Raw genomic sequence first — 16729 nt, forward strand, 5'->3', positions numbered from 1 at the left:
GATCATCAGTTCACTTTAATTCAGGCTTCAGAAACTGGAAGGTATCAAGCATAATCAAGAAACAAACTTTGCTGGCAAAATACTAGATCTTGCCAACCTGATCACAAGTTGGGGTAACTAGTGCACACACAGGCACACATAGGGATAACACACACATACACAATCATTCATGAACAAAACCGTCTCTTTCGAAAAGACACACAATCAAAACTTAACACATGTGACAGTTTTGAAATAAAATGGTCTCCTATGCAAGGAAATCCTGCTCAACAATATAATAAAAATATATATATATTGATATCATTTATACATGTCATACAATGATGCATGATGAGTTCTTCATTTTGGTAAACGTCAAAGAAGTGATCATCAACAGATGTGGTCAACCATTGTGATAAGAAGAAATCGTCAATCATCACATTTTAAATTTCTATCAGTTTGAGGATTCTGTTAGGATTTACTTGTCATCTGAAGCTTATGAAACCAAAGTGATGATAAAGTTCGTCTTGAACACAATTTTCAGAATCCTTGACAAACATGAAGCACAACAATTTTTCTTTCATACCCCTGAAATTTGAACTGTGTTACCTGAACTTTGTTGAAATTTAGTCTGTGACAATGATAAATCCACTGCTTAAGAATGTGGTTAACTATAATATCAGTGTAAATGCAAAGTGTAATAGATGCTACCCATGCACACATATCTGAATCATGTGTTGCCCATGTAAAAATAAGGATATGGTATCAACTGACTGAAGTCTCAATTTTGGCTTACAGAGTTGCTGATCTGAAATGCCTTCATATCCAAGACAAACTTTTCAAAAACTGTCCAGCATCCTGCAAAGATTGGTTTCTCTACTCCTGAAAAAGTGCTAGTTAGATGATACATTTATAAAGGACACACATACATACACAATTAATAAAATGATATAATGCGATACTTCAAGAACAGAAAAGGACATGAGACAATTCCTAGTAGTGCTGTATCAGGAACCTACACTGACTTTAGAGGGTGCAGTAATTTGTGACAAACCTCCACAGAAAAGTGTATTCATAGACAGATCAGCTGCTGGCCTTGAGCTCGAGGGAAAACTTATATGTTCTTTGCCGTCCCCAGCTGAACACTCTGGTGGTTACACTGTATGTACAGTACACCTTGACAAGCTAATGCTGCGTCACTGAGCTTTTCTTGAGACAAGAGGATTGCATTTACAGCTGCAACTTTTCATTATCTTGCAATATAGGCTGCACAGCCGTAATATGAGGACTTTATCAAAAGGGTTTACACTCTTTGTACAGTACACTGACAAGCAAGTGCTGGGTCACAGAGCTTTTCTTGGGACAAGAGGATTGCATTTATAGCTGCGGCTGTTCATTATCTTGCAGACAGCCATACTGTGAGTACTTTATCAAAAGGGTTTTCTATTCAGGATGAAAATTGTTAAGTTTGTCAACTCTGGCTGAAAAGCAATGCCCACACCATACTGTATCCAACAAGACTGTTGTAGGCCTTGGAGTCCCATTAACTTTGGGTAAGGCATGCATCAGAAATGGTTTACAACAAAACAACTGACATGTATGTGTATTCATATGTGATGGAGTCAGAGTTTGGGGTGTTCGCTAGCATATAGTCTATTATGACACTCAATGGCAAGATTCAGAAACACACTGGAAAGGCTGGTGGGCAGTCTTTCTCTTTTTCCGTACGCCCCCATCCCCTCCCAACCATGTAACTGATTAAATACTCCCCAACCCAGTCCCTGATTAAAAAAAACAAAAACAATCTAAATCAATAATCCCACAGTCCTGTCATTTGTGACAGATATGCCAACATCTACACAGGAGAAAACTGGGTTTGCCTGTAAGCTGAAATGATTTCAATGAAATGTGATTAAATTTCTTTTTAATATGCCTCAATCCTTTCAAATATCTGTTTGCTAAAATAGTCTTTCTGGTATATGTGGCTAAACAATCTGTGCAGAATAAATCAGTCCAAAATCTGTCATTTGAAGAAAGATGTAAAAATCAGAAAAGCTCCCATCAAAAATGCACTTTGTCAAACATGCAAAGTGTGTCTGCTTATGTATTAGAACTGGAAACAGTACATTATTATTTTAAATGCATCTTACAATTCCAGTGCACATTTCTGTCAGCTGATTATTATGTGGCATGTATGTCCAGGTTATGATTTCATCATGTGATATCAGTCAGGTAATAATGCTACGATGCGGCATCCATGATCTGACACATACTACCACATGGATAAAATACCCCAGGACAGCAGGATAATATGTGTCTTTTGTGCCTCACAGGTCCGTTGAGTAAAATACTTCCAGTGAGATGGTCTTGGGTCAGCGCTTCCTTTTCCTAAAATTCATAATATATTCATTTCTTCTCTAATGTACTAACAAACATCACCATTACACCATTCACAAAACATTCCAACATATACACATTTTCAAAACAACCCCCCTCCAAATGAGAATGTTACAAAACTGCCATTCGAGGTGTACATGACAAGTTTTCATAGACATATAAAAATAAAAATATTCCAATGCAAATAAAAAGATATAAAACTTCTTATGGAAGTGGTGGTATTTCATACAGCAATCCTGGAGTTCTAAAAAGGTAGAAGCTGTGGAATTCAAACATAATGTAAAGTTCACTTTCTATCCAGTTCCGACCGCTCGTTCAAAATGTACCAAATAGGGACAACACAGCAGCTGAAAACCAATTATTCAAAATTATGCTCTTTGGGATAAAACAGACAGCTAGACAATTCTGAGTTGATATTTTTATTTTATTACAGAACATCTGCCACAAACAAAAGGGCATGTGTTGCACACACAGAATGCCCAAGAAATATCTTCAGCCGGTTCAGTTCAGTTCAGTTTCTCAAGGAGGCGTCACTCCGTTCGGACTAATCCGTTTACACTACATCACATCTGCTAAGTAGATGCCTGACCAGTAGCGTACCCCAACGTGCTTAGACCTTGAGGGAAAAGAAAAGAAAAGAAATAAATAAATCAGATAAATCGACAGCCTAAATGATATACATACATCTTCCAGCAGCATTCTTACTTCTCCAGCTGTGTCAGGCATAAAGGTCCTGTGTTCTAACAAGCAGCCAGCCACCAAACTTTATGGTAAAGTTTTGATTTATGCCTTGAAGAATGGTATGAGGGCAAAATCACTGCTACTGCTTTTGGCAATCAAACTTCCTGGTCCCCGGTACACACATACGGCAACAACAATGTTATGGACAAACTTTCAGTGTGCATCCAATATTCACTGAGTAGCCTCTGTATAACGCACTTTGGGGACATGACACAAACACCAAAGAAATGAAAGAAAGAGAAACCCCAGCCAACTCAGATAAATTCAAGCAGCAAAAGTCTGGTTGGGTAAACTGCAAAACTCTTCACAGTTTTCAAAAGCAGGCAAAAGGCAAGCCTTCCAAGATAATACGATGATCAATCCATTACCGAACTGTAAACATTATCAGTCTTAGCTCTTAAAGGTCATATCAACAAGAACGGCAGTATCATTATTGCCAGCAGCTTTTCATTTTCTCCAAGTTGATGCTCTCTTACAATTTGTGCTTTGCCAAATGGCTTCTTCATCGTATCAACAAGACGCGTCTCTAGCAGTCTTTAACATCCACATCCAGATAATTGTAATTTTTTGGAAACAATGATTACATCTTCCTTCCACTGCAGAGAAAGTATTTCATGGAATAGCTTTTTTTTCCTTTCTTTTTTTATTTATTTATTTTTAGTGGTTTCAGGTTATGAACCTTTTATTTTCCTGCAACCAACAGCATGATAATGCTTAGTGTTATCATATGGCAATGTTCTATTTATTTATAACACCACAAATCTGTTGGTTCTTTTTTCAGTTGTCTGCTTCAAGTTGGCAGTCAGAACAATGTCCTTTCTACCGTTGTACTGATAGTCTATCTTTATTCTCTTCGGTTTTTCTGTGAATTCCTGAAAAACATCAAACAACTGTGAAGCAAATGAAGTATTTATCTTTGAAGTGACATAAAAAATATTCCATACATTCACTGCTTGCCTTATCAAAGCCACCTTACTTTAAGCGCATGGGCGAAACCTTGTTTTTAAATATCAAAACCTGTTAAGGATGAAAATCAAAGAGAAAATAATAGTCAAAAATGGCTATTTTCTAAGCAAAATATAAGCTTCAAATTATTGAATTTACTGCTAAAACGTGTCTAGTATTCATGGCCAGGTTTCCCCTTAGATCCATTCTTCATAAATAGGTTGGCCAGAAAGGTTTCATCATTGTTTAGCTTTCTGTCGATGTTGGTTTCTCTTGCAGTGCTGTGCAAATGTTGATGGCAAAGTTGCCACACAAACAAACATAGGTGATCAGACTCAAATTGAATCAATCAAATCAAACATGGAAGCCTGTTTGCACCACTTCTCAGAAACATTATATTCAATCAAAAATGATATAGAAGCAATTAACAAATACAAAACATCAGTCTAAAGCAGTAAAGTTATAACGCAATTGCCTCCCCCCACCCCACCCCCCTGACAAATAACCCCCACAAAAAACGATGAATCAACAGTAGTCTCATTAAAACTGAAGCCAAAGTATATACTCAATGAGAATACTGGTATTACTGAAATTAGAAAAGATGGGAGGAGCAAATTTCTTTCTTTTTTTTTTTTTGTCAACCCGGGGGGAAAAAAAGCCTTTCTTAGAATGGTGAATATTTGGTGTCAAAGAGGTCATCAATGCCACTGAGCTTTCTTGGTTTTGCCTGACACAGTTCTTCTGGGGTTGCATTTCATGGCTGCTTACATATGATGACTAAAATCAGAGACTGAGACCGTGCAACTGTACATGCTGATGACAAACATGGAAACATGACTTCACAGTGACGGTGTGCAACAGTTGTGACAAAGGCTGCAGTCCTCATTTCCATACTGACATGGTCCACCTGACCTTTAGAAAGAAAGGAAAGAAAGCGAAATGGAAAACAAATGATACAGAAGTGCTGTTTATGGCTTTTGTTTTTCACTTTTATTCTGAGATGCAGTAAATAAGGAGATAAGCAACTTCAGTTTAAAGATCTTGGGGGGGAAAAAAAAATCAAATCACTCAATAATACATACCACAGACACCACAAATATTTATGGTGGGGGTTGGTGGGAGAAACATTGCACATAACGCTGGACAAGTAAGTCATGAATATACAGCTATACAGTAACATTTTTTATTCCAGCATCAATGATTTTTTTGTTCACCCAATGCAACCTCACAGTACCCACCATTATATCCATAAAAAATACTGCCATAACTTTGGCTATTCCATTTTTCAAAGCCCTTGCAGCATGTTGTATAGCTATTGCTTATAATACTTAACTGGCTGTGACGTTATGCTTGACTGCTTTCTCCTTTTCTCTCTTTTATTTGAATCATAACTTTGTCTCTGTAAACTTATTGCAAAATGATCATACACTGTCTTATGTCTCTGCAATGTGATGCAATGTTCTGTTGAATCATGCAAGAAAAAATCTCAGCAAGGGGGAAAAACCCAAAACAACCACTGCTGTGACCAGCAAAGAAAGTGTTCAACTCATGGACACTACAATGCCTTCCTGTGTCAATTCTGTTCACTCTTACGCACAACCAGTAGGGCTTGGTAGAAAGTCTTCAGCCCAAAGCAAGCTAACAGTCATCTGCATGATGGTTTGTATCTGACATTTATCATGCACATGAACCGGGTTCACTTTAATTTCCCTCATGGACTTGGGCGATGAGCGTTTGGCAGTTCTGAGAACAGCGTATGATCAAAAATCAGACTGGATGAAATACAACAGGACCAGACTTTGAAAACAACAGCAATGTGGTAGGCAGGGAGGTTGAAGAACAGAAAGGGTTGGTGGTAGGGATTGGAGAAGCATGACACATGATCCGCGCCCATCCCAGTGAAGATGAAACACAATGCTCCCTGGGTTTCACCGCATGTCCTTCATACTCACAGCCGTGCCAAAGATTTGGCCCAGTTGTGCTTCATACTCAGTAATATTTCGCTTGAGCACTTCCATGCACGGACCCATTATGCGTTCAAAGGCTTCCACATCCAGAACTGAAACAGACAGCAAATTTCAATGCACAAGATAGCGCGCAATGCTGCAGCAACTCGTTATCCTTAATAACTGCAGGGTGAAAAGAACAGAGGATTCGAGTCGGCTGAAAACATCTTTGCATGTGAAAACAGTCACATCGTTCTACTTTAAAAGAATTAATGCTTATTAATGCTTTAAAACATGTGTGACACATACCAACAAGAGATTTTTTATAAAAAACATAAAAACAAAAATCAGTTTATCACCGTTAATTTTTGTCAGTGCCAGTATCAATGACAGAAAATGATGTTATTTCAGTTAGTTTGCACATATTGCAGATTACATTTGGGCTTCAATTTTCATTTACATATGTAAATACTGAACTCTTAATTGCACAGGATGAAACTGTCCACCGGAGAGAGGGCTGACGCGACAGTAGGTCTGCAGAACCCTTCTAACATGCTTCACAAAGGTTATTGCTGATGAAAAAAACATACTGTGATAGCTGGCATGTCATCTGACAGAAAGCAGTCAAGCTTCACATTGTGATACCTCTGCTGCTATCTTTATTCATGGAAATCAAAAGTGGCTGCTTTCTGGACATCATAATTGGCCAGAAGTCATGCAAACACAGCTAAATTCTTCCATACAAAAAAAAAAAAAAGAAAAAAGAAAAAAAAGGACAAATGTCAACAATTCTTTCAGAGTACTCCTGGAGGCCATGGTTCTCAAAATGAGTGAAGTTTTCCTGCCCCCAAACCTGTGCCTCAGGGAAATTGGTTGGATCAAATGTTTTCCCTTACTGAACATCAAAAGATAAGCATTTTACAGTGGCCACAACAGCCGATACAACATGTAAAAAACATTTTGAAAAACTGCATTTCTTACGAGCGCATTTGACCTGTCCTTTTGCGTAAGCTGATGCAGCCCGTGGTTGATGTGTAATCAAGGCCAGTTCTGAAACAAAAAAAAACAATAAATGAACAACAAGCAAAGACATCTGTAGGGGCTGAAATCTGAATCTGAATTCTGAATCGAAAATCCACTCCTAATGTTGTTCACCTTTTTATCTGATAATTATATGTTCAATCTGGCGCACTCACAGTAATTCTGTGGTGCGCTAACCAGCACAGCTCTGACAGCTGTTCATTGATTAGTGATGTGGACAGAAGTCCTATAATCATACACCACAAACAGCGAGGGACAGACACTCAAAAGAAACTGATCTGGGGGTGACAAAAGGAAACCTATCTGCAGTTACTGTATGATAACAGGGGAGGTATGGATACAGCATCTGAAGTATAGGAGAATCCTGTGAAGGTTACAGCTGGCAGGGTACGAGGCAGGGGTGAAGGGCATTTTGTGCAGGAATTTAATTCTGCATCACACTGCAGCAATTTTTTGTTCCTTGGGCCTATTATTCTGCCTGGGACAGGTTGCAGAATTAAACGTCTTTGCAGCACTAAGTTTGCTTAGCATTAAAAATGTTCTTAAAGTCTACAGAATTCTTAACATCTAAGCAAACTTAGGGTTACTAAATGGCTTGTGCAACATTATCTAGTGAATGGACCAGTCACCTTGGCAAAGCAGTTAGTGCCATGGACTGATGATTGAGAGGATGCTGGTTTGAGTCCCAGCAGAGGTGGAATTTTTCGGCCTGTGACCAGCTCCTACCCACAGCTGAGTGTGCAATGGTCTCAAATGGGGAAGACTGAGACCCACCCTGTTGTTGATCATCCACTTCACGGATACTAAAGTTATACTCCAATTTCCTAACCAGCACTTGAAGTATCTGTTTCTCTCAGGTCTAGTTGATGCTGGGATATTAGTAAGCATAGAGGGCAACCGTATCATGTTGTCCCAAGCCTAAAATGGACCTCCAAAGCAGCAGAATCATTCTCATGATCCCTATTCATCATCAATAAAGAATTTTTTTTTTTAATGTACAAGATTCTGTGTCCATACTGCCATGAACAGTTTCCATACCATCTCAACCTCAATACTTGGGGAGAGTTGCCATCAAGACAAATTCATGGTGGGGCTCAGTTTTGGAGGGATGTGGTGGTGGTTTCCACTCTGGAGGGGGCACTCACTCAGTCTGCATTTTAGTCATCTATTATACAGGTAACAGAATGCAGTTTAATTGCATTAAGGCACTGATAACAAAGACACATACCACCAAAGTATCCTCCTTTTTCCACGACTGTCACATCCTTCTCACCCTGTGAGGGATCATTCTGGAAAAAAAAAAATCACAAAACTATAGCAGTGCTTGTACAGTTACTTCCTGCTGAATAACTCATGAACTGATATCATTTCCTTTCAGTGCTAACTCAAGATTTTAACATACATGGTTTCTTAACTCACTCATAGCTTACTCTGTTTTCTCTCATTTATACTTAATTTACTGTTTGTTGATGTTGAACAATGATTTTCTGTACCTGGTGTATGAAAAATATACCAGCCTGGAGTCTTGAGAGCAGAATACATATGAATGCAATCATGTGCCATACAACTGGCTGAAATAACAACAATGACTGCCTTTGTCTGCAACAGCCCGCAAGGTCTGAACTTAATCCTGCATTTCCCTGACAAAATTCCACTAATCATCTGTCAAAAAGAAATCTCTTCAATCAAGGTTCTGCATTTAGCTCATGTGTTGCTAGAAGTTATATAAGCCTTTTTCTTTAACAGTAGCTTTTCAAACTAAAGTTTCGCTATTCCATGGTTGTATCATCTCAAGCATTAATCAAACTCATTCCTGTTTTCTAAATCAAAACATCAAAGTCTTAAAGGACTCCCCAATTTCTTAGATACACGTGTTATTCCATACCATTAAATACAACAGATAGCTGTTACCGTAATTTCCAAGGCATGATTGGCAGTTTTATCCCAATTCCTGAAGGCTGAATATTTTTATCATATGCATAAAATACAAATATTTCTCAATGACACAAAGTCTGTGCACAGAAATCAGAAACGAAAACATCACTTAATAACAGACATATGTAACAGTGAAATCAGCTGAATCATATATCACCAATTGATCAGAACAATTTGATACTACAGCCATGCTGAAGACCAGATAAGCAGCAAAGATATTTTCTTATCATTACTTTTTTTGTTTACACTTCTACCATAATCATTATCAATGAAAAATCATCATTTATCAAAAAAAAAAAAAAAAAAAAAAAAAAAAAATCAAATCATTGTTTTAACAACTAGCTTCTTATCCCCAGGCAAAAGTCTGTGTATCCATTGCAGGGCTTGTGGCTTTCCAATGAAGTATAATCATTCCATGAGTTCAGCTTTGCAGGTCTTCCATGATTTGTATCCACAATGCTCATGAAACTGGGTTTGCTAAATGATATAATAATTTCTTTTGCGAAACAAGATTTTCCTGCCCATTAATGAATGCAAGTAACCAAGAATACATGGACACAGCACAACATGCATGTGCTTATAAACATGCACCTTCCGCAGGTATCTCTGTAACCTTTCTGAAAATTCTGGCGGGGTTAATTAAGAACAAGAGAGGCAAGGCCTTCAAGACTCACTTGTGATAAATTACGTCCCCTAGCATTAATTACAGAGTAATTTCCCTTTTTCACTATCTGCACCAAAATGTTTGCAAAATAAATAAAAATTCCATGCTTAGCAAAGGAAGTTCCTGTTTGAACAAAAAATGATAATAATGACTCCTCTTGTTGTTGTGTCAGAATAAGAGGTCAAAGCGCCAAGTTTAGAGAATACAAAAAATATAAATATAACAGTAAATGCAGTTTGCATATAATTAGGCTTCTTTTTTAATTTTTTTTGTGCCCATCCCAGAGGTGCAATATTGTTTTAAACAAGATGACTGGAAAGAACTGAATTTTTCCTATTTTTATGCCTAATTTGGTGTCAACTGACAAAGTATTTGCAGAGAAAATGTCAATGTTAAAGTTTACCATGGACACACAGACACATGGACACACACACAGAGACAACCGAACACCGGGTTAAAACACAGACTCACTTTGTTTACACAAGTGAGTCAAAAATGGCAAATCTGTACTTAAAGCCTGAACCGGACTATAAATGGCGGGCGATTTGAATCAAGCCAGTTTCTCACCAGAGTCTGACACTGTGACGTCGGTGAAGGTTTATTCAAAATAAAAGCCTAATAAAGCTACGGTTTGGCTTCATTTATGGCAGAGAGCGAGATTTGCCTAGCAGCTTCCAATCTAGACCTGAATTGACTTTGGAAAGTACAAAATGTGTCAGCTACACGTAATACAAAATTTGAATGCAGAGAAAAGGGGCGCAACCGAAACCTTGCTCTCGGGAGTTAAGACTTTAAGGTTAAAGGTTAAAAGTCCTACAGCCTTTTGCAGCCATCGGGGCTGTGAATTTGCAACCACTGTGTGGACAGGGCCAGGGCTTGGCATAGCAAGGTGCAGGGATCCAATCCTCTCCTTCTGCCATTTTAACCTTCCCCAACCAAAGTTAGGTACCCCCTCCACACACACACACACACGTGGGTGGAGTGAGGAAAATCAGAGTAAAGTGTTAAGTGCCTTTTCCCCTCAAGGACACAACACCGGGCTGAAACAAGGCCTTGAACCTTGGTCACTGGTGATCAGAAGTCCAACGCCTACCTGACTCTGCTGCGGCACCTCCAATCTGCACTTACTCTTAAAAAAACAACAAAAAAAACAAACAAAACAAAAACAAAAACACACACACACACAAAAAAACAAAAAACAAAACAAAAAAAACCCCAGTGAATAACAAAATGCAAAATAACATCAGTTTTCTAATAAATGTTGTTTTCAAAATATCAGATGAATTTTTTTCTTTGTGCATCAGTAAGTCTGTGAAACACCAAACACACCCATACATTAAAAAAAAAGATATATTAAATCTGATGTAATTATTTATGAAATTAACTATGTCCAGAAAGAACATGAATTCCAAAGGTCAAACCAATTAAAAATATGAACCATGCATACACACAATCAGGAAGTGAACACATCAGAAATGAAGATACATACTGCACACTTAACCGCATGTTTGATGTCAATTGGTTTATAAAAAAATTAATCCAAAAACAAGAGAGAGAGAGAGAGAGAGAAAAGAAAATAAAGAAAACAAGTGCTTCTGCTGCAAATCATTTTAGAAACCAACAAAGCAACAGGCAAGCACTTGTGCACCAAGAGTACTTCATATCATGATAAAACAATGCAAACCGTTCACAAACAGCAATACAAGAGAACAAGATGCATTTGTCCTGAAAAAAAACCAAACAAACATCCTCAGCTGGCAAGTGCACAGGTCTGTGGAAGACAACTGGACATGTTAGGAACATCTGGGTAACAAGCTGTTTTGTTTGTGTGCCCACCCTCTGACTGCCAAAATCAAACACACCCATGCTGTCTTTCCTGTTCTTTTAGACAGTAACCAGCTTGCACAGACTCATGCTACTGTACATTCTGTCAGCCTGTACGTCCTTGCTCACATTCTGTGCTTTGCAGACTAAGGTTCAAATTTTGTTCCTGTGACTCATTTATGTGCAAAGATGAATGAATCAATAACAATACATAATGTTAATGATGAGAGAAGGGCAAAGCTTGTAAAGATGACATTAAGAACAAGAACAAGAACAAAACTTTAATCTCCAGGCCTCCGGCCCCTAGAAAGTCCTTGTCGTTTCTGTCGCACGGTTTTGGAAAAATCCTCCCTAACATATACATTGTTGAATCGGTCTGATGAGCTCAGATTGTGAGCATTCTTCAAAATCAGTGTCTTTTGTTTACAAGACAGCAATTTCACAATGATAGCAGTGTCTTTTTGAGTTCTGTGTGCTCTTTCTATCATAATGTCTTCTGTGATCCCCATTCCATCTCGAATCACTGCCTTCACCTTAAAGATGACATTACAAGTGAAATGTATGTACAAAACACATGAAAAAAAAACCCAACCCATTTCACACCACCTTGTGACAACGTGCCCACATCACACACTGTGACAATGCAAGACAGACGGAGCAAACCACAGCATCACTGTGCATTTTAGTCATTGGGAAACACAGAGCGCCAGAGATACCTCAGCCAAAGAAAGTCTACACGACTCTGCCTCCTGGAGGTCTGAGATATCAGACCCATCATCCTCTCGCTCCTTTGGCAGCCCATGCAACACGACAGGTAGGGTCAACTGCCAGACTTGGTTCTTCTTCATTTCGTGCACTCATCAAATCACATACATTGACATACAGACCCTTTAAAAGTACACAAACTTCCATTCACTTTAAGTACTATCCCAGTCGAAGACTAAGAGACTTGTCTTACCATCCAGCCATCATCCATTACCTACCACCCACCCCCAAAGAAAGCAAGTGTAAACTTAACAAACAGATAAATAAAGTGACAAAGACTTTGACGGATTGCCAGAGAAATGAATGGAAAAGGTGATGAGATTAATACAATAAAAATTCAACATTTGCCATGACTGCTAAAAACTAAATTAAACAAGGTAACTCAACCAGTTAGATCCACAATGGAAAATAACACTCAAAAAGAAAAACAGAAAAAAAACAACTGAACATGCAAAAAAGAAAAGAAAACATTTAGGCAAAAGACAAACTCAACTCACTGATTCCTGAAACCAATTCATGTATTTCATTATTTTAAGATTCACCCATATAGAATGTGTACAGTTGCATATTTTCAAAATGACATAAAAAGCTTTTCCTTCATCCATAACATTTAGATTTTCTGACTTAGCTAAATGTCTTCTCCTCACACAACCTCATGGACTACTTATAGACACTTCACAATCTGATGAATACAATTTAAAGAATCACTGATTAATATCCTTGGTCATCAGCTGTGAAAATCACTTGAACACATAGAAAACAATAAAAGTCTTAATAACCATATGTAGGAAGAAATGTGATGTCAACCTGTGCAAACAGAAAATGCTGACAACCTTCAAAAACAAGGTCCTTTTTGTTTTCAGAACAGACAAAGCCAGAATCAAAGCTATGACAATGGGGAGAACCCCCCCCCCCCCCCCCCCCAAAAAAAAAACCCCAAAAAACAAACAAAACAAAACAAAACAAACAAACAAAAAAAAACGAAAGAGAGAGAGAGAGAGAGAGAGAGAGAGAAGCTTTTATGCCTCCGGTACATGATTTCTGCAAATTTAAAAACAATGAAAACCCAAATGTGGGGGATAGGGTTGTTGGGAGTGAAGGTGTTACCAGTATGTATATCAGTCCAAATAGTATTTTTGCTCACCACCAAAAACATGTGTTTGCTGAAGCAAAAGTTTTTTTTTGGAATGTGTCGAATGTTCAGCAAGTTCATTCTGATTCATAACCTTCTTTAAATATATTGGTATGCAATAATATGTTGATGGTGCAGTTAGTGTTATTATGTAGGTCCGTCCAGATTTTTTTCTTTTCTTTTAACTGCAGACAAAGGAATCCTAAAACCGCAACTCAGCAAAACACAACTTTTGCTAATCCAACAACAAAACAAACAAACAAAATCTTGCAGATCTAGAGGCTATGTGAAATAAAGTGTCTAAGATCTGAAACTTGACTTATGATCCTATAATTGGAATGTATGAAAAAGAAAATCTTCTAATTTTAAGCCAAATTTTGTGCTGACAAATTATTTCCAGGAAAAAAAAAAGTGTACGTCTATCATGGACAGGCATACACACATACATACACACAGACAACCAAAACTGGGCTAAAACTGGGCTATTACATACACTCTTTGTTTACACACATGAGCAAAAAAAAACAACAACATAACAAAAGGTCACTGACAATCGAGAAAATCAAACAAACATTCATTTACTCATAGATATGGGATTGTATTCCATATCTATCAGTTTAAAACAGACACGTAGATGAAAACACTGACATCTCTAACCTGCACTACTCACAGAATATAGAGAACATGCTCAGTTGACCAACTTATCTGACAAGGAACAATGATACTGAATGGAAGAAAAATATCAAACTGCTACAAGCATCACTGAAAGGACTTGACAGAGAAATACACCATAAGGTGTGAAGTAATGCTAGATACACCGCAAAGTCTGAAGTAATGCTCTGTAAGTATAACAGACAGTACAATATGGGAAAGTAAATTTTACACAAAATACTTGCGACTAAAAAAAATATATACATTTTTTTTTTAAAACAATGCAAAGAGAATATATCATATTTCCAATTATTCTGTCGTTTTTTTCTTTCCTTTTTGAATCATGTCAGCTCTGTCTGAAGAATTTTTTCATGTACAATATTCCTGGTCTTTTCTGCACTGTCAATAACAAAGCATTACTTTGAGGCATATTTGTTTAATACACTAAATGTGAGCAAAAAATCTACTTTGATAGGAAAACTAATATATCTGCAAGCAGAAAAAAAAGAAAAAAAAAAGAGGTGGTGCTGCACTGTAGCAACACACTCTCCCAGGGGAGAGCAACCCGAATTTCACACAGAAAATGTGTTGTGACAAAATCTAACACAATAACAAGAATGTTTTAAACGTTGAAAATAAAATAAAAATCTAGAGGGTGAAAAGAGACAGGGAGGGAGAGAGAGAGAGAGAGAGAGAGAGAGAGAGAGAGAGAGAGAGAGATCAGAGAAAGAGAGAAAGAAGATAACATGCATTTCTAATGATGCAGTAAATGAAAAGACTGCACACTTCACATCTTTTTGATAGACCTCACCTTGTTGGTCATTGCGATGCGGACTTCACCAGACTCCACAAAGTACATCATCTGTGCTGCATCACCCTGAAACATGATCCAAACTTTTCCGGTCTGCTTGCTTCACCTTAATACGCCCAGCTTGCCACTCAAATGAAGAAATCCTACCTACCATGGCTAGAAATTCCCAGATTTTATTATTATTATTATTATTATTATTATTTTATTATCATTATTATTATTATTATTTTTTTTTTTTACATATCCTGGACAAGTAACTGAAAAAGAAAAAAAAGAATCTCCATACTTGTCCCCCACCCCCCAATTTCTACTTGCCCTTGCTAATAAAGAGAGGGTTATTGACAGTAACTACCAGCAATGACAATTCAGCAGTGTAAGTCACTGAATAAGAAGTATGCAAAAGAAGGGCACAAAGAGATATAATCACACCAGTGTTAAAAAACACAAGAAAATGTTGTGCTGTTTGTTCAATCATCCTTGCACACTACTGCATATTGCACAAGACTGAAACACATTCAATGAATGCTCCACACTCCTCAAGCAATAAAACAAGGTATATAAAACCAAGGAGGCATGGGGGGGGACTTCAGATAATAATTACATGATTTACATAAAATCAGATCAGAGAATCAAAAGCATACCAGTCACATAACAAACTTGAAGACGCACATAAATGTTTCCACACATGACAAAGTAAAAATAATAATCATAATACAACTTTCACAATAAATTATAACTCTCTCTGTCCCCCTCCCCCACTCTCTCCACACACCCACCCATGCAAAAACTTCACAGATTTAGATTTACTTCAATAAAATTCACAATCCCACTCCCACAAACACCTACCAAAACACACCCAAATTTGACATGAAAGACATACTGGCAGAGAGAGAGACAGACAGACAGACAGAGGGAGAATGAATAGGAGTGAGAATAGGAAAAGAGGGTGTAACTGTTTCTTTACTAACAATAAAAAGAAATAAACAGTCACACATTTCCCACAGAGTTTTTCAATTCAGATGTGGCATTGCTGTGCTGACACATTTCATTCATAGAACACGGCACACACTTGACGCACTGAAGAAGAACCCATGGCAACAAGAGTGTTGCCCTCTGGCAGAATTCTGCAGAAAAAAATCCACTCTGATAGGTAGACCAATATATAAACATGCACTCAAGGCCTGAGTAATCATGTTGGGTTATTCTGCTGTTAGGCATCTGCCTAACGGATGTGGTGTAGCGTATACAGATTTGTCTGAACACAGTGACACCTCCTTGGAAAGTGTCATATAAGCCTGCACTGAAGATGACAACTCAGTAAACCTTTCACTGACATCTTGAGAGAGCATTTCCACTTGTCTGCCAGACGGTTTAGTTGTCCTGGACAACAGGACAAGTGGGGTATTCCAAGTTCCTTCTGCAACGCATTCAGGATTTAGCTAGTAACTGCATGCAGACCATGTGAAACCACGCTACTGAAGAACCATACACTACAGAATATGCTGCTTAATGCTTTGAATCCTTCTTACAGATCAATTTGATGCTATTCATCCAATCTGAGCATCTTCAAGGAGATATATAATTATTATTTCATCCACATAACTGTTTTTTCGTGAAATGTTCACACAGCATGATCTTTCAAAGTAAATGTTTTTGTTGTTGTTTTTTAATGGACAGAAAGAAATAAACAGCAGAAGAGTAAATGCAACAGACCTGTTTAATAATTTGTTCTCCATCCTCAAAGGTCTTAGACTGGAGAGCATCAGCAACATTCATTCGTTCATACAACTGTAACAAAATGACCAGTAATGAAATTAGTTTGTATCATAACACAGCTAATCAGTGGAAAGCTATTGCAGGCAATCACATCCACAAACACACATACACAAAGAACATGC

The 16729-nt window shown here is 37.7% G+C and overlaps 1 protein-coding gene across 4 annotated transcripts in view; it reads right to left on the bottom strand.

Annotated features, from left to right (window-relative positions):
* LOC143284644 (cAMP-dependent protein kinase type II regulatory subunit-like) overlaps positions 1-16729 on the bottom strand; it is a 66522-nt gene continuing 49793 nt past the window's right edge. For 2 of the 4 annotated variants that reach the window (XM_076591523.1, XM_076591522.1), the window contains exons 10-15: positions 16545-16619; positions 14832-14897; positions 12189-12260; positions 8278-8338; positions 6990-7058; positions 1-6121 (exon numbers count right to left, since the gene is read on the bottom strand). In XM_076591523.1, the coding sequence (XP_076447638.1) occupies positions 5991-6121; positions 6990-7058; positions 8278-8338; positions 12189-12260; positions 14832-14897; positions 16545-16619 (474 nt within the window). In that variant the 3' untranslated portion in view covers positions 1-5990. The remainder of the gene's footprint in view (positions 6122-6989; positions 7059-8277; positions 8339-12188; positions 12261-14831; positions 14898-16544; positions 16620-16729) is intronic. The other 2 variants (XM_076591524.1, XM_076591525.1) reach the window with 2 other exon arrangements.

Source organism: Babylonia areolata, chromosome 8, assembly GCF_041734735.1.
Source record: "Babylonia areolata isolate BAREFJ2019XMU chromosome 8, ASM4173473v1, whole genome shotgun sequence".
NCBI lineage: Eukaryota > Metazoa > Mollusca > Gastropoda > Neogastropoda > Buccinidae > Babylonia > Babylonia areolata.